This window comes from Gracilinanus agilis, chromosome 2 (genome assembly GCF_016433145.1).
Source record: "Gracilinanus agilis isolate LMUSP501 chromosome 2, AgileGrace, whole genome shotgun sequence".
Lineage (NCBI taxonomy): Eukaryota > Metazoa > Chordata > Mammalia > Didelphimorphia > Didelphidae > Gracilinanus > Gracilinanus agilis.
In genome coordinates this window covers 524265223-524292065 of record NC_058131.1, presented here as the reverse complement: position 1 = coordinate 524292065, position 26843 = coordinate 524265223, and the positions used below count along the sequence as shown (strand labels likewise).

The 26843-nt window shown below is 34.7% G+C and overlaps 1 protein-coding gene across 2 annotated transcripts in view; it reads left to right on the top strand.

The window, feature by feature from the left end:
• Window positions 1-25643, top strand: part of GOLM2 (golgi membrane protein 2) — a 117164-nt gene extending 91521 nt beyond the window's left edge. The window contains exons 9-10 of one of the 2 annotated variants that reach the window (XM_044665078.1): window positions 19410-19577; window positions 25283-25643. In XM_044665078.1, coding sequence (XP_044521013.1) covers window positions 19410-19577; window positions 25283-25353 — 239 coding nt within the window. In that variant the 3' untranslated portion in view covers window positions 25354-25643. The remainder of the gene's footprint in view (window positions 1-19409; window positions 19578-25282) is intronic. The other variant, XM_044665079.1, reaches the window with a different exon arrangement.
• The last annotated feature ends 1200 nt before the right edge of the window (window positions 25644-26843 follow it).

Here is a 26843-nt window from a genome sequence, read left to right as displayed (position 1 = left end):
TTTGTTTTTTTTCTTTAGGATCCTTGACATTCAAGTCACTTTCTCTGTGCAACCTTCTCTTTCTTCCCTCCCACCCACCCCAAACCCAATGGTTTTCAGCCATAAACCTCATGGGTTCCTTTGTTTACTTGCTTTATGAGATTTCCACATTACATGCCTGATAATATATGCATATGTTATTTTAATTAGCGAATGCTTGCTTTCATTCAGGCAGGATCACCTAGCTCAAACCTGTTATAGTCTCAGATCTCTGTGACCTAAGCTAATTGGGAATAAATTTATCAGATCCTCTTTTGAGTTTCTCTTTGAGTTTTAAAAATATATATATTACTAGGCTAGGCCTTATTTATAACTTATTAGTCAGTATCAAAAGTTTATCTGGCAACATGGTGTAGTGGATAATGTGCTGGAGTTGAAATCAAAAAGATTTGAGTTCAAATCTCTCCTATGACATTTATTATCTTGGTGACTATAGGCAAGTTGTTTAACAATCTCTGAACCTCAGACCATTCTAAAGCTGTGAAATGATAGATGTAGATGCTTGACTGATTTAACAACTGTCTAATTAATGCCTGATTCCATTCAATCCAGATATGAAGTCCCACTAGTGTTCTAAAATGCCATGTGGTTGGATTTTAATGCATAATTTTTTTTCTATTTCTAACTGAATATTGAAATCTTGGATGGGGGAGAACAGGAATTACATCTTTATTTTCACTAACCTCCAACTGAAATTTAGCATTTCCTTCCATTATGAGTGTAGGACACACACACACACACACTCACTCACTCACTTTTAAATGTCCAAACAGGTCTTAGGATAATTTATTATTTGACACTCTAAAGAAATAAAGAGATCTGCTTAAGATAAGCAAGTACCTTCATTTCATGGAAACAAAATATGCAGAATTTTGTTGTTATATGGTTTCCAAATCAAGAAATAAATTCTTAATGTATTACCTTAAACCTTCATTTCTGGCATTTTCCCAGAGGGCAAAATGTTGTTTTGGACAATTTTCATTCAGGCCTACAATTAGAAAACTTCCCAGAAGAATATATTGTTGAGCATGTTGTTTGCTTTTTCAGGTTTTAAAGTAATAAAAAATATAGCCTGGTTTGTTTTTCAAAGATTTTTGCATAATAGGATTCCATTCTTTTAGAAGGCTGGGCTTGGGAGGAGCATCCAGGAGAAAGTAAATAAAATTTCTGCTGAACAGTTCAATAAATATTTTTTAAATTAATTAATTTATTTAGAGCATTTTTCCATGGTTATATGATTCATGATTTTCCCCACTCCTCTTCCCTCCTCCTCCTGGAGCTGACAAGCAATTCCCCTAGGTTATATGTGTATCATTGTTCAAAACCTATTTCCATATTATTCATATCTGCAATAGAGTGCTCTTTTAAAGCCAAAATCCCAATCATATCCCCATCAACCCATGTGATCAATAATATGTTTTTCTACTGCATTTCTATTCCCACAGTTCTTCCTCTGGATGAGGATAGCTCTTTCTCATAAATTTCTCCGGATTGTCCTAGATCTTTGATCATTGCTGCTAGTAGAAAAATCTCTTACATTCAATTGTGCCACAGTGTATCAGTCTCTGTGTATAATGTTCTCCTGGCTCTGCTCCTTTCGTTCTGCATCAGTACCTGCAGGTCATTCCACTTCACATGGAATTGCTCTAGTTCATTATTCTTTTCAGTGCAATAATATTCCATCACCAACAGTTACCATCATTTGTTCAGCCATTCCCCAATTAATGGAGACCCTCTTGTTTTCTAATTTTTTGCCACCACAAAGAGCGCAATTTTAAATATTTTTGTACAAGTATTTTTCCTTATCTCTTTGGGGTATAAACCCAGGAGTGGTATGGCTGGATCAAAGGGCAGGCAGTCTTTTAAAGCCCTTTGCACATAATTCCAAATTGCTTTCCAGAATGGTTGGATCAATTCACAACTCCACCAGCAATGCATTAGTGTCCTGATTTTGCCACATCCCCTCCAACATTTGTCACTTTCCTTTGCTGCCAACATTTGGTAGGTTTAGAGTTGTTTTAATTTGCATTTCTCTAATCAAGAGGGATTTAGAACACTTTTTCATGTGCTTATTGATAGTTTTTAATTTCTTCCTGTGAAAATTGCCTATTCATATCCCTTGACCATTTGTCAATTGCAGAATGGTTTGATTTTTTTGTTGTTGTTGTTGAAAGTTTGATTTAGTTCCTTATATATTTGGGAATTTTCAATAAAAATTAAAATAATTTGTTACATGAAAAATAACATAAAAACAGTTGCTCAAATAAAAATACTGTTTTGGAAACTATTCCCTTTAGCCCAAATCCACATAAAAGGAAGATATATTTTCTCTTTCTTGACATCTTTATTTTAAGAGACAGAGTACTAGATTAAGATTAATAACACCAGGATTTAAATGCCTGGTCTGCTCTTTACTCTCTGAGTAATTGTAGACAATCACTTAACCTTACAGAACCTCAGTTACTTCATGTGCTGTGTAAATGGAATTAGCTCACCCTCATTCATTTTTTCAGACTCTAGCCACCAGGAATAATGTCACCCCACCCAACTTAGAATTAAGTAGGGAGGGGGAGGTCTGTGACCCACACATGATAGTAAGTGACAAATCAAAAATAAGGGACTGCCCTTTGGGCAGTCCAAAAAAGTATCAATGCTGCCATTTGTCCACTTGAAATTGGAGGTGGATGCAGGAAGTGACAAAAGATGCTATCTTTTAAATATGATGGTAACTTCCTGTGGAGGCAGTTGTCACTTTGAACTGGGTGTTGAAGGATGTCTGGTGAGACCTCAGACTGCTTCCTTTGAATTGTGATGTGGGTAAGTTAGGCTGACTCTCTTTCTCTTCCCTTGTTATTTCTTGAGGCTCTAGCCTTAAGGAGGCCTCTCTTCTTAGAGGAGGCCTTGTGGCTAGAAGCCTTGTTTAATTCATCTCTGTGCCCCTCTGCTGGGGCCTCTAAATTCCTACCTGGTTCAGGCCTCTGGTCCGGGACAGAGTTTCTCTCTCTCAATTTCCCTACCTTCAACCTTCCTAATTGTAAATAAACTACTATAAAAGTCACTGATTTTTCGATTTCTGGCAACCATACCTTAAATATCTAGTCTCCCCTCTTACAGTGCAAAATATAAAGATTCAGTTAGATCAGGAGTTCTGATCCACAGATCCAGGATCTATAGACTACCTCCCCAAGGGTATGAGTCAAGGGGCTCTCTGTAAATCTTAATTCGGGTGGGGGGAGAAATTATATCTTTATTTTCACTAACCTCTAAGTGAAATTTAACATTCCTTCAATTATGAATGTAGCCAACAAACATTTCTGGAAAAGGGTCTATAGGCTTTACCAACCTGCCAAACAGGTCCATGACACAAAAAAATCCTGGTCCAGATGATCTGTAACACCATGTCCAACTCTAAATCTTTAATTCTAATTGAAAAGAAAGGATATTTGAGGGGGCAAATATGATCTGTGATCTAGACAACTGAACAACATTGGAAGCTGGAAGACTAATGAAGTAAGTAGGTGGTTTAAAAGTCTCAAAGCATATACTAGCTCACAGGGGAGGCTGGGGGAGGAGCAATAAAAGGGAAAAGTGAACAGATCAGGATGTTGAGCAAGAAAAATAATATACCAGAGAATCCAGAGATGAGTCAATGATTTATAATAGTGAGGTCCAGAGTATGTCCTTTTCAAGTGTTAAAATTAGTGGTTTGGCTACATATATGAAAATTATAAATATTTTATTTATAAAAGAGGTGAAAGTAGAGAAATACAAAAGGATAGAAAAAGGCATTAACCTATCTAACTAAATATTGTTCCAGTGCTTGGCACAGCCAAGACTTGTTTTTTTGTTTTGTTTTTTTTTACAAGATTCAAAATTCAATTATTTTATTTATATTTATTTGTAAAAGCATTTTTAAAAATGCCTAGCACATAGTAGGTGCTATATAAATATTTCTTCCTTTCCTCTTAACCATTTATTTTGTTTTGTTTTTTAGATTATATTTTTTTTTTTTAGAAAAATATTCCATGGTTAGATGATTCTTGTTTTTACTTTCCCCTTCACCCCCCTTCTTCACCCTCCCCATATCCAACGTGCATTTCCACTGGTTTTAACATGTGTGATCAATCAAGACTTATTTACATATTATTGATAGTTGCATTTGTGTGGTCGTTTTGTGTCGCATCCTCAACCATGTCCGCATCAACCCATGTGTTCAAGCAGCTGTTTTTCTTGTGTTTCCACTCCTACAGTTCTTCCTCTGAACGTGACTAGTGTTCTTTTCCATAAATCCCTCAGAATTGTCCTGGGTCATCCCATTGCTGCTAGTACAGAAGTCCATTATATTCATTTTACCACAGTGTGCCAGCCTCTGGGTACAATGTTCTCCTGGTTCTACTCCTTTCACTCTGCATCAATTCCTGGAGGTCTTTCCAGTTCACATGGAATTCCTCCAGTTTATTATTACTTTGAGCTCAATAGTATTCTATCACCAGCATATACCACAATTTGTTTGGCCATTCCCCAATTGAAGGGCATCCCTTTGTCAGCCAGGACTTGTTAGCCTTCAATCAGAATTAAACTATCTCCAGAAGACAGGAAGGGAAAACCAGCTATCCACTTACCCAAGACAATGACTGGAGCTGAAAGTGACTCTTGAGTTCTACTTTCTTCTTTGAGCCGACCTTCTTGACTCGGACTTCCTTCTTGGAGTGACTCTCTTCTTGGAGTTCACTCTCTACTAATCTTCTTCATCAGACTCCTTCACCAGACTGCCTTCATGGCTTTTATGGTGTTTTCCTGTCCCTGCCCCTTTTCACAAGGGCCAATCACAGCTTCTAAATTGTCTGAGTTCTCACCTTTGGAATCACACCTTTCTGAGGGTGTGAACTCTTAAGTTTCTGGCTTGTTCTCACCTAGCATCAAGTAAGGTGTGAACTCACTGAGTGGTTTTCAAGTTTCTCCCACCTAGTTCAAACTTGTGTTGATTCAAAGTTATTGCCAACAAAAGTGTTAACTAAGCAAAGAGAACAAAGGATTCCCTTTTATACCTTATTGATGAGTTGGAAATGTGGATAGAGCTAGGAAGGAGGAATTTAATCATGGGGGAAGGAGTGGCACTTTCCTGCTTCCTTTTAAAAGCTGTTGATGGGACAGATAAAGCCTCTTAATTCCCCTGATTCAAGTGATGACAACATAGTAAAACCATAGATGTCTGGAATTGTCATTGATGTTTGCCCTTCATTTTTCAAAGAGGACTAATAACATCATAAGGTAATGACATCTCTTTTTTAAAAATTTCTATTTTGTGTAAGTTTTATAATGTACAATAATGATTAGTACAGCAGTATATGTATATATGTATGTATGTGTGTATACGTGTGTATGTGTATAAAACGTATTTAAAAAGTAGATATGTAATATACATGAGGTACTCAAAATATTTTTTTCTGATAAGGGTACACAAAGTGATTTAGAGATCACTGAACAATATGAATGTCACTATCTATTGCTATTGGAAGTGTTTCTGGAGTCAGTCATGCTTATTCAGTTAACTACTCTTCAGCAACTATGCATGGCTGATGGTGTGTGTATGTGGCAAGGGTGGGTCATGCTGAGCTAGTTGACTTATTTTTTAATTCTTATTCATAAATAATTAGTTTTTTTAATTTAACACATATTGTTTTAAGATTCAAATAACAGCTTCCTCTACAAACGCCCATGTAATAACTCTCCCCACATCAACAAAAAAAAAACGTCCTGAATAAAAGAAGGTTTATTGCTTATTAAAAGAAAGGAGGGATGAGTCCTTTAATTTTGTCAGTATGGCACAGACACTGACATTTGGGATAGTTTTTCCCTTTTTATATACTGAGAAAGATCTAGAACATAGAAGAAAATTAAAATCTCTTGTAATTATTTTATCTTTATTAATGACATAGGAGTGTTTCCTTTTAGTTTATTTTTTTTTTGCTTTTTATTTTCAATATTTTCCCATAGTTACATATTTCATGTTCTTTCCCTCTCCCCCAAACTCCGCTAACCCTCCTTAGCCAACACACAATTCCACTGGGTTTTACATGTATCATTGATCAAGACCTAATTCCATATTATTGGTAGTTGGACTAGAGTTATTGTTTAGTGTCTACATCCCTAATAATATCCCCATCAGCCCATGTATTCAAGCAGGTTTTTTTTCTTCTGTGTTTCTCCTCCCATAGTTCTTCCTCTGAATGTTGCTAGTTTTCTTTCTCATAAGTCCTTCAGCCTTGCTCTGGATCCTTGCATTGTTGCCAGTAGAGAAGTCCCTTATGTTTGATTGTACCACAGTGTATCAGTCTCTGTATACAATGTTCTCCTGGCTCTGCTCCTTTCACTCTCCATCAATTCCTGGAGGTCATTCCAATTCACGTGGGATTCCTCCAGTTCTTTATTCCTTTGAGCACAATAGTATTCCATCACCAGCAGATACCACAATTTGTTCAGCCATTCCTCAATGGAAGGACATTCCTCATTTTCCAATTTTTTGCCACAAAGAATGCAGCTATAAATAGTTTTGTACAAGTCTTTTTCCTTATTATCTCTTTGGGATATAATCCAAACAGTGCTATGGCTGGATCAAAAGGCAGATAGTCTTTTAAAGCCCTTTGAGCATAGTTCCAAATTGCCATCCAGAATGGTTGGATCAGTTCACAACTCCACCAGCAATGCATTAATGTCCCAATTTTGCCACATCCCCTCCAACATTCATTACCCTCTCTTGTCATTTTAGCCAATCTGCCAGGTGTGGGGTGATACATCAGAGTTGTTTTAATTTACATTTCTCTAATTATTAGAGATGTAAGACACTTTCCATGTGCTTATTAATAGTTTTGATTTCTTTATCTGAGAATTGCCTATTCATGTCCCTTGCCCATTTATCAATTGGGGGATGGCTTGATTTTTTTATACAATTGATTTAGCTCCTTGTATATTTGATAGACCTTTGTCTCAGTTTTTTGTTATAAAGATTTTTTCCCAATTTGTTGCTTCCCTTCTAATTTTGGTACCATTGGTTTTGTCTGTACAAAAACTTTTTAGTTTAACGTAGTCAAAATTATTTATTGTACATCTTGTGATTTTTTCTAACTCTTCCTTGGTGTTAAAATCTTTCCCTTCCCATAAATCTGACAAGTATACTATTCTGTGCTCATCCAATTTACCTTTAGTTTCCTTCTTTATATTTAAGTCATTCACCCATTCTGAGTTTATCTTGGTATAGGGTGTGAGATGTTGATCTGGGCCCAATCTCTCCCATATTATTTTCCCAACAGTTTTTGTCAAATAGTGGGTTTTTGTCTCAAAAGCTGGGTTCTTTGGGTTTATCAAAAACTGTCTTGCTGAGGTCGCTTACCCCTTGTCTGTTCCACTGATCCTCCCTTCTGTCTCTTCAACAGTACCATATTGTTTTGATGACTACTGCTTTATAGTACAGTTTAAGATCTGGTACTGCTAGGCCACCTTCCTTCATATTTTATTTCATTATTTCCCTTGATATTCTTGGTCTTTTGTTCTTCCAAATGAAATTTGTTATAGTTTTTTCTAATTCAGTAAAAAAAAATTTATGGTAGTTTGATAGGTATACCACTAAATAGGTAAATTAATTTAGGTAGGATGATCATTTTTATTATGTTAGCTCGTCCTACCCATGAGCACTCAATGTTTTTCCAATTGTTTAGATCTAGTTTTAATTGTGTGGAAAGGGTTTCATAGTTGTGTTCATATAATTCCTGTGTTTGCCTTAGCAGATAGATTCCTAAGTATTTTGTCTAGGCTGATTTTAAATGGATTTTCTCTTTCTAACTCTTCCTGCTGTGATGTATTGGAAATATACAGAAATGCTGATGATTTATGTGCATTTATTTTGTATCCTGCAACTTTGCTAAAGTTGTTGATTATTTCCACTAACTTTTTAGTTGATTCTCTAGGATTTTTTAAGTAGACCATCATATCATCTGCAAAGAGTCATAGCTTGATCTCCTCATTGTCTATTTTAATACCTTCAATTTCTTTTTCTTCTCTAATTGCTACTTCTAGTGTTTCCAGTACAATGTTAAATAATAGAGGTAACAATGGGCATCCTTGTTTCACTCCTGATCTTATTGGGAATTCTTCTAATTTATCCCCATTGCAAATGATGTTTGTTGATGGTTTTAGATATATACCATTTATTATTTTTAGGAAAGGCCCTTCTATTCCTAAACTTTCTAGTGTTTTTAGTAGGAATGGGTGTTGTATTTTGTCAAAGGCTTTTTCAGCACCTACTGAGATAATCATGTGGTTTTTGTTGGTTTGCTTGTTGATATGGTCAGTTATGTGAACGGTTTTCCTAATGTTGAACCATCCTTGCACTCCTGGTATAAATCCCACCTGATCATAATGAATAACCCTCATGATCACTTGCTGGAGGTTTTTTGCTAGTATTCTGTTTAAGATTTTTGCATCTATGTTCATTAGGGAGATTGGTCTGTAGTTTTCTTTCTTTGTTTTTGATCTACCTAGCTTTGGGATCAGTACCGTATTTGTGTCATAAAGGGAGTATGGTAGAACTCCTTCTTTGCTTATTGTGTCAAATAGTTTGTATAGTATTGGAATTAGTTGTACTTTGAAGATTTGATAGAATTCACTTGTGAATCCATTTGGTCCTGGGGATTTTTTCTTAGGGAGTTCTTTCATGGCTTGTTCAATTCCTTTTTCTGGTATGGGATTATTTAAGTAATCTATTTCTTCTGCTGTTAATCTAGGCAATTTATATTTTTGTAAATATTTATCCATATCACCTAGATTGCTATATTTATTGCCATATAATTGGGCAAAATAGTTTTTAATGATTGCCTTGATTTCTTCTTCATTAAAGGTGAGATTTCCCTTTTTATCTTTGATACTGATAATTTGATTTTCTTCTTTCCTTTTTTAAATTAGATTGACCAGTACTTTGTCAATTTTATTTATTTTTTCAAAGTACTAGCTTCTAGTCTTATTTATTAATTCAATAGTTCTTTAATTTTCAATTTTATTGATTTCTCCTTTGATTTTTATAATCTCTAATTTAGTTTTTAACTGGGGATTTCTAATTTGTTCCCTTTCTAGTTTTTTGATTTGCATGCCCAATTCATTGATCTTTGCCCTCTCTAATTTGTTATTATATGTACTTAATGATATAAATTTCCCCCTGATAACTGCTTTAGCTGCATCCCACAGATTTTGGTAGGATGTCTCATCATTGTCAATCTCTTCGATGAAATTATTAATTGTTTCTATGATTTCTTAATGAACACTTTAACACTTTATCTAATTTTGGAGAATCATATTATTTAATTTCCCATTAGTTTTTGATTTGCTTGTCAATGTGCCCTTACTGATTATTATTTTTATTGCATTATGATCTGAGAAGGTTACATCTATTATTTCTGCTCTTTTGCACTTGTTTGCCATGTTTCTATGCCCTAGTACATGGTGAATCTTTGTGAATGTACCATGTGCAGCTGAAAAGAAGATGTATTCCTTTTTGTCCCTATTTATTTTTCTTCACATATCTATTAAATCTAATTTTTCTAGGATTTCATTCACTTCTCTTATCTCTTTCTTATTTATTTTTTGGTTTGATTTATCTAGATCTGAAAGAGGAATATTTAGATCTCCCACTAGTATAGTTTTACTATCTATTTCCTCCTTGAGCTCTGCCAGTTTCTCCTTTAGAAATTTGGATGCTGTACTATTTGGTGCGTACATGTTGAGTACTGTTATTTCCTCAATATCTATACTGCCTTTTATCAGGATGTAATTACCTTCCCTGTCTCTTTTAATCAGATCTATTTTTACTTTGGCTTTATCAGAAATCACGATTGCCACTCCTGCCTTCTTTTTCTCAGTTGAAGCCCAAAAGATTTTCCTCCAGCCATTGACCTTAACCCTGTGTATGTCTACCTGTCTCATATGTTTCTTGTAGACCACATATGGTAGGATTTTGTTTTCTAATCCACTCTGCTATTTGCTTCTGTTTTATGAGAGAGTTTATCCTATTCATATTCAGGGTTATAATTATCAGCTGTGTATTCCCTACCATTTTGGTGTCCTCTCCTAGTTTTACTCCTTCTTCTTAAGCTATTTCATTTTAAACAAGTGGTTTGTTTTAAATCAGTCCCCCTTGTCCCCTCCCTTGCTTTGCTACCCTTTCCACCCCCTCCCTTCCCCTCTTATTATATTATTTTTTAAAACCTAATGAGTTTCTTCCTCCCTCTCTTCCCCTCCCTTTATGAACTCCCCACCCCACTCTCCCCTTGGTTTATCCCTTCTGACTTTATCCATAGGGTTAGAAACGATTTGATATCTCAATGGATTTAGCTACTCTTCCCTCTTAGGATTAATTCCACTGAGAGTAAGGTTTAAGTATTTCCTATTAAAGCTCTCTTCCTCTCCTTCTTATAATAGTATTCATCCCTTCCCCTTCCCATGCCCTCTTTGTGTGGTATAGATTATCATATTTTTCTAATTCCTTCAAGTTTCTCTTGGTGCCATCTTCTATTCCCCCTCCCCACTTTTTTCCCCTATATCATCTTAGACTATTTAGTACTCCAACCTCTCCTTTTGACTAATTCTTCTAATTACTATAATAGTGAGTACAGTTTTTTAGAATTACACATAATATTTCTCCATATAGGAATACAAATAATTTGATCTTATTGAAGCCCTTAAGGAAACAAATTTAAAAATAAGAGTTTTCTTTCTTTCCCCTCTCTTATTTTCCTTTTCATGTTTCTCTTGGTTTTTGTGGTTGGATATCAAACTTTGCATTTAGTCCTGGTCTTTTCTGTGCAAATACTTGGAAATATTCTATCTTGTTGAATGCCCATACTTTCCCCTGAAAGTATATAGTCAGTTTTGATGGGTAGGTGATCCTTGGTTGTAGATCCAATTCTCTTGCTTTCTGAATATCATGTTCCAAGCCTTGCGGTCTTGTAATGTGGAGGCTGCCAGATCTTGTATGATCCTGACTGGTGCTCCTTGATATCTGAATTATCTCTTTCTGGCTTCTTGTAATATTTTTTCTTTAACGTGGAAGCTCTTGAATTTGGCTATTATATTTCTGGGCGTTGTCTTTTCTGGGTCTAGTGTAGAGGGTGATCTATGGATCCTTTCAATGTCTATATTGCCCTCTTGTTGAAGAATATCAGGGCAGTTTTCTTGGATAATTTCTTGTAATATGGTGTCCAAATTTCTATTAATTTCTGATTTTTCAGGAAGGCCAATGATTCTCAAATTGTCTCTTCTAGACCTGTATCTTGGTCTGTCACTTTCTCATTGAGATATTTCATGTTTCCTTCTATTTTATCAGTCTTTTCACTTTACTTTATTAATTCTTGCTGTCTTGTGAGATCATTGGCTTCTACTTGCCAAATTCTATCCTTTAAAAGATTGGTTTTTGGCTATAATCTTTTGGTTTTCCTTTTCAATCTGGTCTATCTGGCTCTTCAAGGCTTCCAGCTGGTCATTTCTGGTCTTCAATTTGCTTATCATTTCATTTGATTTCTGAACCTCACTTTCCAATTGCAAAAGTCTGCCTTTTACATTGTTATTTTCTTGCCAGATTCTTCCATCTTTCTCATGATCTCAGATTTGAACTCTTCAAGAGCTTGTGACCAATTTTCATGTTTTGGGGAACGTTTGGATGTCTTTAATTGTTTGTCCTCTGGTTTCTGGGTTTTTTCTATGCCGAAGTTATCAAATGTCAGAGCTTTTTTCTTGGTCTTTTTGGTGTTTATTTCTTGGGCCTTGCTTGGCATCATTATGCTTTCTCAGCCAGAAGTCTGAGTAAAGCAAGCCGACTCTCTTTGTATGGAGCTAAGGAGCAGTTTTTGCCTGAGGCTACTTTGAGAGTCTCCTGGCTTCCACTGTCTGCTAGGCCTCTGCTATCCGTGGCCCCTCTCAGCCTCACTCCTGTACCCAAGTTCTGCACACCCCAGCCTCCTGAGGTCTCTGGTCTAGCTGTTTTCAGGGTGAAGCCCCCATGGCCCTAGTCGGCTGCCCAGAGCCCAGAAATTGGCCCACGCTTGCTCCTCCACCTGAGGTTTTCACCTGAGTCTCAGCGAGCTGAGCTGCTTCCACTGTCTGCTGCCTCTCTCAGCCCCACACCCACACCCAAGGTCTGAGCTCTCCAGCCTCCTGGGGTCTAAAGTCTTGCTGCTCTCAGGGACAAGCTCCCAGTGTTGCCAATTAGCTCCCAAGGAGCTAGATTTTGGGCCTCCACTCACTCTCACTCTGGTACTTCGATACTGCACCCTATTGTGGGGTCCCTTCTTTCATCTGGATTTGATTCTTTTGACCTTTGGAGGTATCCTGGTGGTCGGTAGTGAGGAGAGTAAAAAGCACTCTGCTTCTACTCTGCAGCCATCTTAACCTGGAAGTCCTCCATTTAGTTTAATAAGTTATCCTATGTGTACTACATATTTAATATGTGAAATTTCACTTGACATATTCATCATTACAACAAAGATTTTTATCTCTGGACTTATTTTAATATACCTACTATTCAGTGAACAACTCATTGTTGTGGCTATAGTAAATGGAAATGATAAATTCAAAATAATGACATAATTTCTTAAAAAATAGTTTTTTGTAGCAGAACAGTTGAAAAACCAAATAGCATAAATGTCTCAAGTGAAACAATTTAACTTAGTGTTTTTTTTAATATAGTCTACATTATAATATTAAAATATTCCTTGAAAAAATGTTTTTTTTCTCTTCTAGGCTAATATAGCTTTTTATAGTCGAAGAATTTGTTGATAACAATTTTATCATCATCCTTTCATTCATGGCAGTTAAAAATTCTGAGGGGACAGCTGGGTGGTAGAGAGCCAGGCCTACAGATGGGAGATCCTAGGTTCAAATTTGGCCTCAGTTACTTCCCAGCTGCAAGTCACTTAACTCCCATTGACAAGCCCTTAGTGCTTTTCTACCTTGGAACCAATACACAGTATAAGATGGAAAATAAGGGTTTTTTGGTATTTTTTTTTAATTCTGAGAGACTGGGTTCTGGGTAATAATCAACTTATTGATCAGGTTAGCAATAACCAGTAAATCAATGATCAGTGATCTCTCTGATCAACAAAAACATTCAGCATCTTGAATCAAATACGATTTTAGAATTGATAAATATCTAATAAGAAGAACTATTTTCCCCCAATTTCTTGATGATGATGATGGAAAATCACATTCCTAATCCTTAGATGAACAAATCAGATTATGTATAGTTAAGAGTGAAGTTGTTCATTCACTCCAATGTCCACCTAAGGAGGCAAAAAAACTTAAATACATTTTATCCAGAGATTCATGAATTTTGTCCTATGCATGCTTTATTTATCATTCTAATACACTAAAGCTATAGTGTTGCCTTTGGATTCTGTGCTTTAGGATAGATAATGTCACAAACATAGATTCAGAGCTGTAAAGGAATTTAGCTAAAGGTCAAGTCCAACCTGCTCAGTGACTTGCCCAAGGTCACACAGGTCATAAGAGGCAGAGAAAATACTTAAATTTATGTCTTCTGACTATTTAGCACACTTTACAGTATCACATGTTTAGTTTTTTCTATGGGAAGTAATATCTAGGTTTCTTTCCCCTCTAAGGTATGGTGGAGATAGTTGGGGAGGGGTCAAAATGTTCATGCTTGATATATTTTATTCTTTAACAAGTTTCTAACATACTACCTAAAATCAGTTGGATGTTTAATCAAAACACTTTATTAAGCTCTTATTATATGCCAGGCACTATGGTAATTATTATGATAACATAGCAAAACAAAAACAGTCGTTTCCCTCAAGGAGCTTAATTCTAGTGATGGAGAAAACCTATAAACCACTAGGTATATTTAAAAATATATAAAGAGTAGAAGAAGGCAGTCAAAAATGGAAAGGTATTAGCAACTGAGGGGAAAGGGGAAGACCTCCTGAAGTATATAGATTTGAGCTGAATTTTGAAGGAAGTCAGAGAAATCAAATGGCAGAGGTGAAGGGGCATTGGATTCTTTTTTTTTTTTTTTTTTTAGAAAAATTTTTTCCATGGTTACATGATTCATGTTCTTACTCTCCCCTTCACTCCTACAACAACCTCCGGCCCCCAGCCCCGTAGCCTTCATTGATCAAGACCTATTTCCATATTATTGATAATTACAATAGGGTGGTTGTTTAGAGTCTACATCTCAAATCATGTCCGCATCAACCCATGAGTTTAAGCAGTTGTTTTTCTTTTGTGTTTCCACTCCTGTAGTTCTTCCTCTGAATGTGGATAGCATTCTTTTCCATAAATCCCTCAGAATTGTCCTGGGTCATCCCATTGCTGCTAGTACAGAAGTCTGTTACATTCAATTTTACCACAGTGTATCAGTCTCTGTGTACAATGTTCTTCTGGCTCTGCTCCTTTCACTCTCCTTCAATTCCTGGAGGTCATTCCGGTTCACATGGAATTCCTCCAGTTCTTTATTCCTTTGAGCACAATAGTATTCCATCACCAGCAGATACCACAATTTGTTCAACCATTCCCCAATTGAAGGGCATACCCTTGTTTTCAAGTTTTTTGCCACCACCAAGAGCACGGCTATAAATATTTTTGTGCATGTCTATGATCTCTTTGGGGTATAAACCCAGCAATGGTATGGCTGGATCAAAGGGCAGGCAATTTTTTAGTGCTCTTTGGGCATAGTTCCAAATTAGGGGCATTGGATTCTTAACTGGAAGGGTCGGGTAGGGGAAGAAGATAGTTTGGGTAAAAGTATAGAGATGGTAGATGGAGGTCAGAGTGCCTGGACATGGAGTACATGGAAGAGAGTGTTAGAAAAGTAGAAAGGGACCAGATTATGAAAAGTTTTGACTGTCAAAGGAGTTTTTATTTGATGGTTTTGATGAAAGGGAGGCACTAGAAATTTTTTAGCAAACAGCTAGTTAGTTTTATTCTATGATTGTTAAGTGTGAAGAATTTTAATTTAGTTCACATACTAAGAGAGAGAATTACTATAATTTATCTTCCTATAGAATTATATGTTATTGGTTTTTTATTGATGTTTTTGTTTACACCTTTCTTTTACAACCATACCGTTTTCCCTGCTTCTCTAGAAATTGCATTTTTAGCAGATTTTTTTTGTAGCTGCCTTGCCTTTGAAAGGAACTTAGTTACTTAAAACAAATTGTAAAATCTTTGATTAAAAAAAACTATGTTAAAATTATTCTAAATATGAAATTTCTTTATTTTGGTCTCCTGATGAGACTATATGACAAATCACACTGTCAGTAGATTTCTGGTCAATTCTTCTCTATCATCACCTAAGAAGAAGTGGGGTGGGTAGGGTGAAAACTAGGTGGCAAAGGGCATAGAATGCTGGAATTAGACTCAGGATTACTAGAATGTGAATTCTTCCTCAGGCAGTTACTTACTGTGTGACCCTGGGCATGTCATTTAACCTATCTCAACCTCAATTTCCTCATCTATAAAATGGGGATAAAAATAATACTTAGGTCATAGTGTTGTTTTAAGTATCAAATGAAATAACACATATAAAGTGCTTTATAAATTTACTTTTGAAAATAGATTTTTTGACATTTTGTTTTTACACCACCTAGGTTTCCCCCTTGTCATTTTTGCCAGTATAATGGTTGTGAGACAAAATCTGATGTGTTTTTATTTGCAATTTTAATAATTTGAAGTATTCTTTCTTATGGTTGTTGATAGTTTGCATTCTCTCTTTTGAAAACTGTTCTTATCCTTTGATAATCTATTTAATGGGGAATGACTCTTCTTGTATATTTTTATAAATTCCCTTTATAACTTGGATATGAGACCTTTATATTTGCAACAATGTTTTTTCCCAATATCTTCTTTTCTTCCAACTGCCATTGATTTTGTTGATATAAAAAGTTTTAATTATATAACACAAATTATTTTATCTGTCATGAATCATTTCCTTCTCTTGTAGAGTTAAGAATACTATCTCTAGCTTATAAATGAAATAAGATAGGCTAAAAACTAGTTTGTTACTTGAAATTATTAAGTTATTTAGTTGTTCAGTGTGTACCTCCTTCCATTCTTCACTAAGTCAATAAGCCAAGAGGTGATGGATGTGGCAATAACAGCCTATATTTAAGGAATTTGGGATTCTAGTAAATTCTTATTGCAAATGTCATATCAATAGATTAGGTATCCAAGTTGGTGGGAGAATAATTCTGATAATGATGAAAGCGAGGAACAAGTTATATGTAGAGGAAGCTTAGGTTCAAATCTTACCTCTGGCGGGGCAACTAGATAGCTCAGTGGATTGAAAGTCAGACCTAGAGATGGGAAGTCCTAGGTTCAAATCTGGCCTTAGACACTTCCTGTGTGACCCTGGGCAAGTCACTTAACCCCCATTGCCTACCTATCCTTTACTGTCCTTCTGCCTTGGAACCAATACACAGTATTGATTTTTAGACAGAAGGTTAGGGTTTTTAAAAAAAATCTTGCCTCTGTAATTTATTAGCTCTGTGACAAGGGCCAAGTTACTCAACATTTCTGATCTTTAGTATCCTTATTTGTAAAATAGAAATAATATCTGTGATTCTTACCTCATAGGGTTTTTAGGAAGACAAAATGACAACATGTAAGAGAAAAAATGCTGGGAAAAGATCTTTTGTGCAAAACTGACTTTATTGTGAACATGCAAATCAGTCAGAGTAATCCAGACACACATAGTGTGAGAGCCCTAACTTTCAGCTTGACAGATATTCATACTTTATGCAATAGAGATGGATTACACAAATCTCCTTCAAGTAGAGGTAGTGGTACCTATATAAGGTCAACTATATCTCTCTCTTGAGAGTAGGGCAACCTTAACTTTGTTACTCTGAAGTCCAGGCAGTTGGAATTCCTATAAAAGTGGATCCAGCAGCTAAATTCCCTCCTTCAAGAAGGTCAGGTTTTGTTGTGGGTTTTTTTTGTTTGTTTCCTTTAAGACAAAAATTGGAATTTTAATGCTGTTGTTCAAAAATGAAAAGTTTGATTATATCTTAGCAATAAATAGTTCTTTGCTTTGAGCCCTTATGTTACCATCATTTTTAAAAATGTTATCATCTGTATTTATTAGCTTTTAAGTTACCTATTAGAATCACTTTTTGCAGATGAATCCAGGCCAATTCTCTATATATTTATTTGAAATCTAAAATTTTCAAGGCATATAAGTTTGACCTAGCTTGACCTATTCTTTCTATAGTTAACATAATATGGCATTAATTAATAGAGTCCTATTTTGTGATTCTGTTACTTGCCTCTCTGCTTTTCTTAAACTTTTTCTTTTTATAAACCTGAACATTGTTAGAGATTTTAGAAGAATTGCGGAGTGCTTGGAAGGATTGACCAAATTCCAATAATTAGAATACAGAGTTGTCTGCATGCTAAATGCTTAAAGCATATCAAGAATTTCTGATTTCTTAATAAGATTTAAGAATATTGCTTACTTTGTTTTAATAACTCTAAATATTGCATGTTGAAGGAAAGTAAATATGTAGTTCATTCTTTTTAGAAAAATTGTCATTTTTACTGCCTGAATTTGTTCCATTTATGGTACTGCCAAAATATTGTGTTGCTATTAAGAAACAGTCTCTGAGGTGGCATCTAGGGAGGTAGCTTAGTGGGTTAAGAAAGGCCTAGAGGCCCAGAGATGGGAGTTCCAGGGTTCAAATCTGGCCTCAGACACTTCCTAGCTATATGACCTTGGGCAAGTCATTTAACCCCTATACATTCTTCTGCTTTGGCACCAACATACAGTATTGATTCTAAGATGGAAGGTAAGGGTTTTTAAAAAGGAAAGAAAAGAAACAATCTCTGAATCATGATTTTTTTTAAATTCTCTCTTTATTAATTGCTTTTTCTCCCTACTTCTATGCATCATCGTTTTTGGAGGAGAGGCTCCAAATTGACTTCATCTTCTCATGTCTTTTTTTCTTTTAAAAATCCTTACTGTTGGGACTAGTTTTATTCCGTTATTCAATAATTAGAAATACAAATAGGTTGATGAACTAGCTTTGAAATGACCAGAGCTCAGTAGTTCTTTCCATTTTTTATCTTTATCATGAGCAAAGCAATCATTAATAGCCTTCTCTATGAATTTCAAATGTGTTGCCTCTAATGCATTGTTACTTTCTCCAATTAGTTTTTATAGCCCCCAAATAATTACACAGTAGAAGTTTGATATATAAATTTTTTGTTTCATTTTTCCGTTGTCAAATAAGCTGTGTGTTTCACAAGAAAATAAATTTATAATGATTTGCATGTTTATTTGCAACTTTATATGGTATTGTTTCTTTAAAACTTTTTAAGGCATAGTTTGGGCTGAAATAAAGTTTAAACTTATTTTCCAGATATCATAAATCAAAAATCATTTTGATGGAAAATACAAACAAATACAGACTATATCATGAATAGATTTTCTTTAATAAATTAGTTTAAATTCTTACATCATCAGTATCATCTATATTTTTAATTGGTGTTTGTACTAATAAATCATTTTTATACCTATAATTTATTTGATGTCATTTTTATATTCATGAATCAGCTGTACATTTTGGATATGCCTAGTATTATTGTATCTTTATTACTAATTTAATAGCTTCCTTGAATGGATTTTTCATTATATCCAGTTTTTTAAAAATCCACTTGACTCAGTGATTCACAAAGTGTATACTTTTTCTGTTCAGTGTCAGTATGTGTACCTTTATCTGAGCACCTTTTAAACTTTTTCTTTCATTTCCCAATTCAAAATGTTTTCCTAAAGATGTGAAGAATACGATCATCATTATATTCCATTTTTCAGTTTTTCCTAGGATTCAAATCAAATTAACCTATCTTATAGTACCAGAAAAAAAGTATGAGAATTAGATTAAATTTAAACTGTGTCTAAGAATTGTAGAAAGACAGAAATGCTCAAAGATCTCTAATCACAAAATAATGTTCATACCCATTTTCTCTTAATAGAAATCATCTTCATTTTTATCTTAAAGTGATAAAGTAACGAGGTACTTGTTAGAAAAACCTTGAGTTTTGTTGAAAAATCAACAAAGCTAAAAATTACTGGTGCTTTTAGGCTTAAAGAAGTATCAAGTAACCTAGCACTAAAATAAAATTGAGGAATTCTGAAAGAGCTTTTTTTAAATGCTGTAGTTCTATTAACTTTTATTCTAGCTAGCCTTCACAAGATAAAGTCTTTTCCTAACCAACACCAGGATTCATTAGCCTGTCCTCTGCTTGGCTTTCAGTATAGGTTCCTTTCTTCCTTTTCTCTTTGCTTCTGACTTAATCCTCTGCCTACTTCACAGGCCGGTTCTTTGATGAAAATGAATCCCCTGTTGATCCGCAGCATGGCTCTAAATTGGCGGATTATAATGGGGATGATGGTAACGTAGGTGAGTATGAGGCAGACAAGCAGGCTGAGCTGGCTTACAATGAGGAAGAAGATGGTGATGGTGGAGAAGAAGACGTCCAAGGTGAGCGTGGGCCTTACCTCCGTGCTGTGACAGTGAAACCCACCTCTGGCTTACTAGTTGAATTTGTGTAAATTTTTTTCCATTTCTTAGCAGAACTGCCTTAATACAAAAGGAGGCTTTTGCATACTTTTTCAGTGAATTTTTTTGTTTTAAATTTTTCATGAATGTTTTAATGCAGTTTTAGATTCTGAAATTGTTATTTTGGCTTGTAATCCTAAACATCTTCATGAACTTGTTATGGTTTGGAAATTTAAACTCTTCAGAAGCTTTGAGTAGGAATTAATGTCCATTCACATGCCTCTAGACTTTATTAAGGCAAATGCACCAAAAAAAAAAAAAGGGCTTCTTTGGAGGTTTCTGATGCTTAAAAAAATGTTCCTAATCCAGGTGTAAATCATATCCAGCTTAACCCTTGAGATACAGGGATGGCTGGCACAAAAGGAAAAGGGTCTCATCTCCATTGAAAATCTATTTAGTTAATAGTCATTAAATAATAAGAGGGAATTTTTTTACCCTTTGATTAAAATTTGAACTGTCTTATCAATTCATGATGATTAGCTATTTTTGTGTGTGTGTAATACACAGATTCAACAGATTTTCCTTGTTACGTGTTACTTCTGAACTTTTAATTCAGTGAAAGTTCAGAAACTACCTGTAAGCATGCTGCCTCTCCCTCTTTTTTAATACTGCATGTATTTCAGGGAATGTAGTTTTGTTGCCATTTTGCCTGAACTTCTTTCTGGTTCTTTACATTTAATTTAATATAGCTTCCAGTGGTGCTTTTTTCTTTTTTGCAAAAGTTGAGTATGAAAATAAATAGCATGTGTAACATATTTATTGAATCTTATTATACTGATGCATGGAAAATTATACTTTTGTGATTATAAATATAACTTGATCTTGATTTCTCTCTTGCTTCTATTAATGTAACTAAAGTTTCAGCTTAAAATAGTTGGTTTTAAAAGTATTGCACAATGCACAGGAAAAAAGTTTGAGTCACCAAATTTCATGTAGACATATGCTTGTTAATATGACCATAGCTTTCCAAGTCAAGAATCTTTGAGGAAGAAAATTGATTGATTGTTTAAAATTATATGAAGAGACATAAATGAAGACTCCTTTTGTGAATGCACTTCTTTTTTCTTAATGAAGCAACTATAATTCTCTTTCCATCTACCTATCTTTATTATAATCCTCTCCTCCAAAAAAAAACCAACTGCCTTGGTTAACCTCATCCTACTGACCATTTTTATTCTTTATCCTTAACCCTCATGTATTTTGGTTTCATAATATTATTTTGAAGTTATTTGTATATTTTGCAATTGTCAGACATTTTTCTTGCATGTACCAAATTAGATTGTAAGCTCCCTGAGAGCAGGAATTTTTGTTGTTTTGTTATTTGTTTCCTTTTGTTTGTGTCTTCAGTCTCCACTCACTTCCCCATTCCAGGATCAAATAAATGTTGTTGGCTGACATACCTTACTCTTTCACTGAGCTTTTGTGTTTCTAACTGTAAATTAATTGATAATGTTCCATTATCTTCTGACTTTATTAACTTATTTGTTTATAATTAGTGTTGCCTCTAGTTTTCTTTCTGAAGGGCTTTCATATTTTTTAATTAGTTATAAGTGTAACTCTAAAGATTGTTATAGACCCATAACTTAGTTTCATCTGTAAACTGACAGTCATTTTTTATAATCTGTGCTACTTTTCTAAAGCCCACTGACTTTTCTAATGAATTTTAAACTTAATATACTAATTCAGTGCTGGCCTTCAAACCATTCTGCACTCTCTGCCCCCATCCATTTTAGTGTATCTACTCTCTCCAAAAGGTCACCACTCATATAAATCTCTCTCTCGTCACCTGAAGATAATAGCTACAAAGTTCATTGCCATGAGATGCTAGTGACCTAAAATACTATCTTTTTAGAAATATTTTACTTTTAAGAGGACCTCTAGCATTATCCACAAGAAGAGGGTAATTATCAACAGAAAATAAAATTTTAGGGTTCTTCAAATCACACTTGACAGAAGATAGCCAAGGCTTAAGATGGTCAATCACACACTCCTGAGTGGTGATTTCATTTAGAATTGAACAATAGTTTGAAAAAATGCTTTCTACTGTTCTAATCACACAGAACTTTATTGTCTTAGAATCTGAGTAAAACATTATTCCTTTGATGCTAGTACTAAACTTAAATGTTTTGTAAACACTGAAGAAACCATCAGGATTGGATATATGCACATGAGGTTATTTGTAGCAGATTTTTTTTCTGGGCCAGCAGTCTGGACCTTAAGGAATAATAGCAGAGAGCCCAAAGAAAGGAACAGCTACAAATTCCTAATCTCCCAATTTTGCAGAAATCATATTTTTGGAATAGTGGGATCATTTGCTAATCACATAATTCTTAGATATAGTCTTTATTTAGATATATTTTTAAATAATTGATAAACTTTCTAAAGTCATTGTTAAAGTAACAGGTAAGTTGATAGTTCCTGTGAGTTTACAATGTGCCTTGATCACAAATATATGCAGATTTCTTAAAACTTGATATAAAAACTGGTGAAAAAGGGGCCCTTATTCTTATAGATGTGTGTAGATATCTTGATCACAATACATATCAAAGGTCACAAACCATTTTTAGCATAGGCATGCCTACAGAATTATGGCATAAGCCTTTATTCTACTTATCCAGTAGTGGGTTTTAAGTTAACAGTAATTTTTCAAAAGTGAGGAATAACTTGGCTTCTAGTTTCTAGTATCATTTTTGTCACCCTTTCTGAAGAGAAATAAATAGGAAATCTTTTGTGTTTCTGTGGTGTAATAGAGAGAGCATCGCAATATGAAGACCCATGTTTGAATTTAGCTCGGTTGATTCCCCATGTGATGATAGACAAATCACTCAGCCTCTCTATATCTCAGTTTCCTTATCTATTAAGTGGCAGGGTTGCATAAGGTGAACTAAGTTCTGTTTCCACTCTAAACATATCATCCTATGTTACCTTAATACCTTTTCCCATAGAAATTGTTAGAACAGGTGTTTAAATTTCTAGGTCAGCTGACAAAGGCTTACTTGACCCATAAAGTAGCTGAATTTTATTACTAATAATACTTTGAAATCTAATCATCATTAAGGCAGCTAGGTGATGCAATGGATAGAGCACTAGACCCAGAGTCAAGAAGGCCTGATTCAGTGTGATACTGGACATGCCACTTGACTTCCATATGCCTCTCAGTTTCCTCTTCTGTAAAAGGAGGATAAATAGTAGCAACTGCTCCCAAGTTTGCTATGATGTTACATGAGGTAATATTTGCAAAGCACTTTGCAAACCTTAAAGTGTTATATAAATGTTAGCTATTATTATCAACAATTTTGATTATGTTTTTTAAAAGTTACCATTCTAACCCAAGATATGCCAGGAAGCATGTACAGTAATAGGAACAGAACCTTCATTAATTTTCCAGTAAGCAGAGGTATCACCATAGCCACTACAAGATATACCTTTTTCCTACCCCTACCTTACAGATGGAGCTCCCCCTAACCCAAGTCAACACCAAGCCAAGAACCTTTTGACAGAGAAGACAACACTGTCTCCCTCTCTGCTGGAGTCTCTAGTTCTCAGTTCTCAGGACTCTAATTCCAGCAGCAGGAGCTCCAAGGGGCTTTTGACTTTAGGGACTAAAGCTTTAGCACTGGCTTAGATAACAGTATGTATAAAAGTAATTCTTAAATTGGGTGTTTCTGATTTAGAGACCAGACCAAAAAAAAGCATTTCCTTGGAAAATCTGATTTAAAACAAGGCACATTTTCCCAATTTTCATATTGTTTCTTTACTGCCACAGAGTAAGAATAATTAGACATAATGCATTGTGTTCTTTACTTTTCTCTGACCTAAAAAGGTCAGAGATTTCATGAGATTTCATTTGCTTTCCTGTAATTGATTCTAGCATCAGCTAGAACAGATCTCATAGTGAAAGACCCTAGGGCTTAACAACCAACATCCCAAAGAACTTTCTATGGATTTTCACACTGAGTCCAAGGTGTATCTTTTTTCCTTGTCCTTCAGTTCATTCAATATGTATGTTTTAGAGACTATTGTTGAAACTTCGGATTAGCAAAACAAAACAACTTCCATCATTAATTCCATGGAGGTATCAGCTTTGATTCATAGAATCTGAAATAGAGGTAACTAAATAAAAGAACAAACAGTTATAGAAGTGTATGGACTAGGTGACTTTGGGAGCCATTGTTGAATGGCATAGTTTGACCTGTACTCTTAAGAGAAGTAAGAGGAAGGAACATCACTGTTATTAGCCCAGGAAACCCACCTAATTATTGAGATTTGTGGAACTCATTTTATGGGAGGTAGCCAGAGAAGCACTAGAACCAGCTTGAACTGGCTCTGAGCAGACTGTTAAATTTTCATTGTCAGGAATCTGCAAACACTACTAAGCAAGGCTTGATGTTCTGTTTTGTTGGTTGTCTAGGATTAAAGATAGTGAAAGAAAAATTGCTAATAATGCATATTAAACTTAAAAGTATTTTTTTTAAAATTAGTTCTTGAACATTTACCAATATAGTCCCAAAGGTATCCCTATATTTAATGGCATTTCACTTTGCGCTTCTTAGGGAATTGAGACATTACAAAATATTTCAGTAAAATATAGATAGCTTTCTACTTGTTTTCTTTCCTTTGTGTCATTCTGTATTGATGAAATTTTTTAACAAACTGCTCTTAACAGAAAAGAACACTATTAGTAGACTCCACTTAGTCTGGGTACTTCTCTTGCTTTAAATGTTAACCATTAGCCTGTGTTCAGTTTGGCTAGGTAATGTCATAGATAGAAGCAAAACAATAGCTCTTAGAAATTTTTATTCCAATAACATTTAGTTTAGGGTAAGACAATACAGTATAGAAGAAACAGCACTGGAGGTAGAGTCAGAAGACTTGGGTTTAAATCTTAGCTTTGCTACTAAGGGCAAGTCACCCAGCTTCTCCATGTCTTAGTTTCTTCATCTATAAAACTGAGGATATTGGACTAGATGACCTATGTGGCCCTTTCCAATTATACATTTATGATCCTAGCCCTGAACATTTCCATTAGGACCTAATGGCATCATTGTATTGCTGCCTATTATGGGGATTGTTATTTATCATAATAATGATACCTAGGCAATGAGAAAAAGTTAATTGTGTTGGGTATACACTTTAAGGTGGCAGAGACATGCGATTCAAAAGTTTCTATGCAAAATGTTTAAAATAAAAAATATTTTGGTGTATAGAATACATGTTCAGCTAACTATAAAATTTACCTATGTAGAACTTCCCATTCTCCAAAGGTTTCAGAAGAGGTTTTTCTGTATTTTCCAAGCCTTCTGTCATAAATGCACAACCTTTTAAAACCAAGAATAAAATATCAATACCTACATTTGAAAAATTAAATCAAGGCCAGGAGTTTATAATGGAAGATATTAATAGTGCATAAAGCTTATTCCATTGTCATCTTTTTTTTGTGGGGAAGAAAGTAATGTAAATTTCATGTCTGTCTTAATAATCTGTTCATTGTAGAAAGAAACATTCAATAGAGGCAGCTATCCTTAAGCAGAGGGGAAAGAAAAGTTCTGAGATATTATTTAAAATTAATTTCTGCAATGACCTTTTAAAAAGAGTTTATTTTTGATATGTAAACATTTCACTTACAGATGATGAAGAACGTGAACTTCAGATGGATCCTGCAGACTATGGGAAGCAACGCTTCAACGATGTCCTATAAATTCTGTACTGGAGGAAAACTACAGAAAAACTGAATTGCTCTAAAATGGAACCATTTCTACTTCATTGTTTCTTGGCTTTTATTTTAGAAATCAGCTTTAAAGAAACAATGAAAACAAACTTAATAGAGAACTTTAATAGAGAAATGTACATATGTATATATTTGAACTTTTGCATATTGTATTATAAAAAAACAGGTGTTTTTGGTTCTTTTATACTTGAACCAATAAACAAAGCAAACAAAAACTATAATCTTTGCCATTAAAACAAGCTAATGTATCTATTTCAAAATTTTAGTTCAAATTGTTTCCTCAAATTGGTTGATTGAAATATGGTTATGTTGTTTATATGTTGAACATAGTATATCCAGAGTGGTGGGAATAAGCTGAACACTTTCTTTTATACACAGATATGTTCTTGATTGGTCCAATACATGTGCTGCTCCTCATTTCGAGTTCTTTGGAGAATGATAGGTGGATACCCAAGTGTAAGGTGGGGTGTAGGAGGTAGCATGTATGGAAAATCACCTCTTACCCCTTTTGTTTTTTACATGGGTGCTGTTTTGTGTTCTGAGGATAAACTTTCAAAAGTTGAGATGACCTAAGAAACACATACATTCTTTTGATGAGTTCTACCTTAGTTCATGAATTGAAAAGAGAAAAATGCATGACTGTATTTTTACCTTTTTAATACCAGTACTAGAGGCAACAGTGACCATATTTTTTATATCTCAAGTTAAGATTGGTAATAGTCTTCATGATTTAAATGTCAGATCCTGGATGCAGCTAAATTGGCTTCATAGAAAACCTGAAATCAGTATTTCAAAGATTCTCTAATAGTTTTAGAGATTCTCCACAGTGCAGTATTTTCTTATACTTTATCAGAATGAATATACATGGAATTTTCAAATACTTTTTGACAAATGTCCCAAGTGTTAATAGAAGTACAGAAATTCTACAGCTGTTTTAGTATAGATAGTTTGAAAGTTTATATTAGAGAGGTCTGTGGCACATATAATTTGTTATTAATGTTATTGTTAAGAACCCATTCATCTCATAAATATTTAAATCTCAGTCTCTCATATTTAATCTCAGTCTGAAAATTAATTTAAATGCAGATATCTTAAGACAGTTGATCTACTTGACATTGTTGGTTTTCTATCTCATTAGAATTTGCATATTAGGTAATTTTTGTAATCTGGTTTAAAGCACTTATAAATTTTACAGAAATAGTTCTCTTGGGGGCAGCTGGGTAGCTCAGTGGATTGAGAGTCAGGCCTAGAGACAGGAGGTCCTAGGTTCAAATCTGGCCTCAGACACTTCCCAGCTGTGTGACCCTGGGCAAGTCACTTGACCCCCATTGCCCACCCTTACCACTCTTCCACCAAGGAACCAATACACAGAAGTTAAGGGTTTAAAAAAAAAAAAAGAAATAGTTCTCTTGACTTAAAGGAAATTTTAAGAATGTTAACCCTAACTAATATTCAGAAGG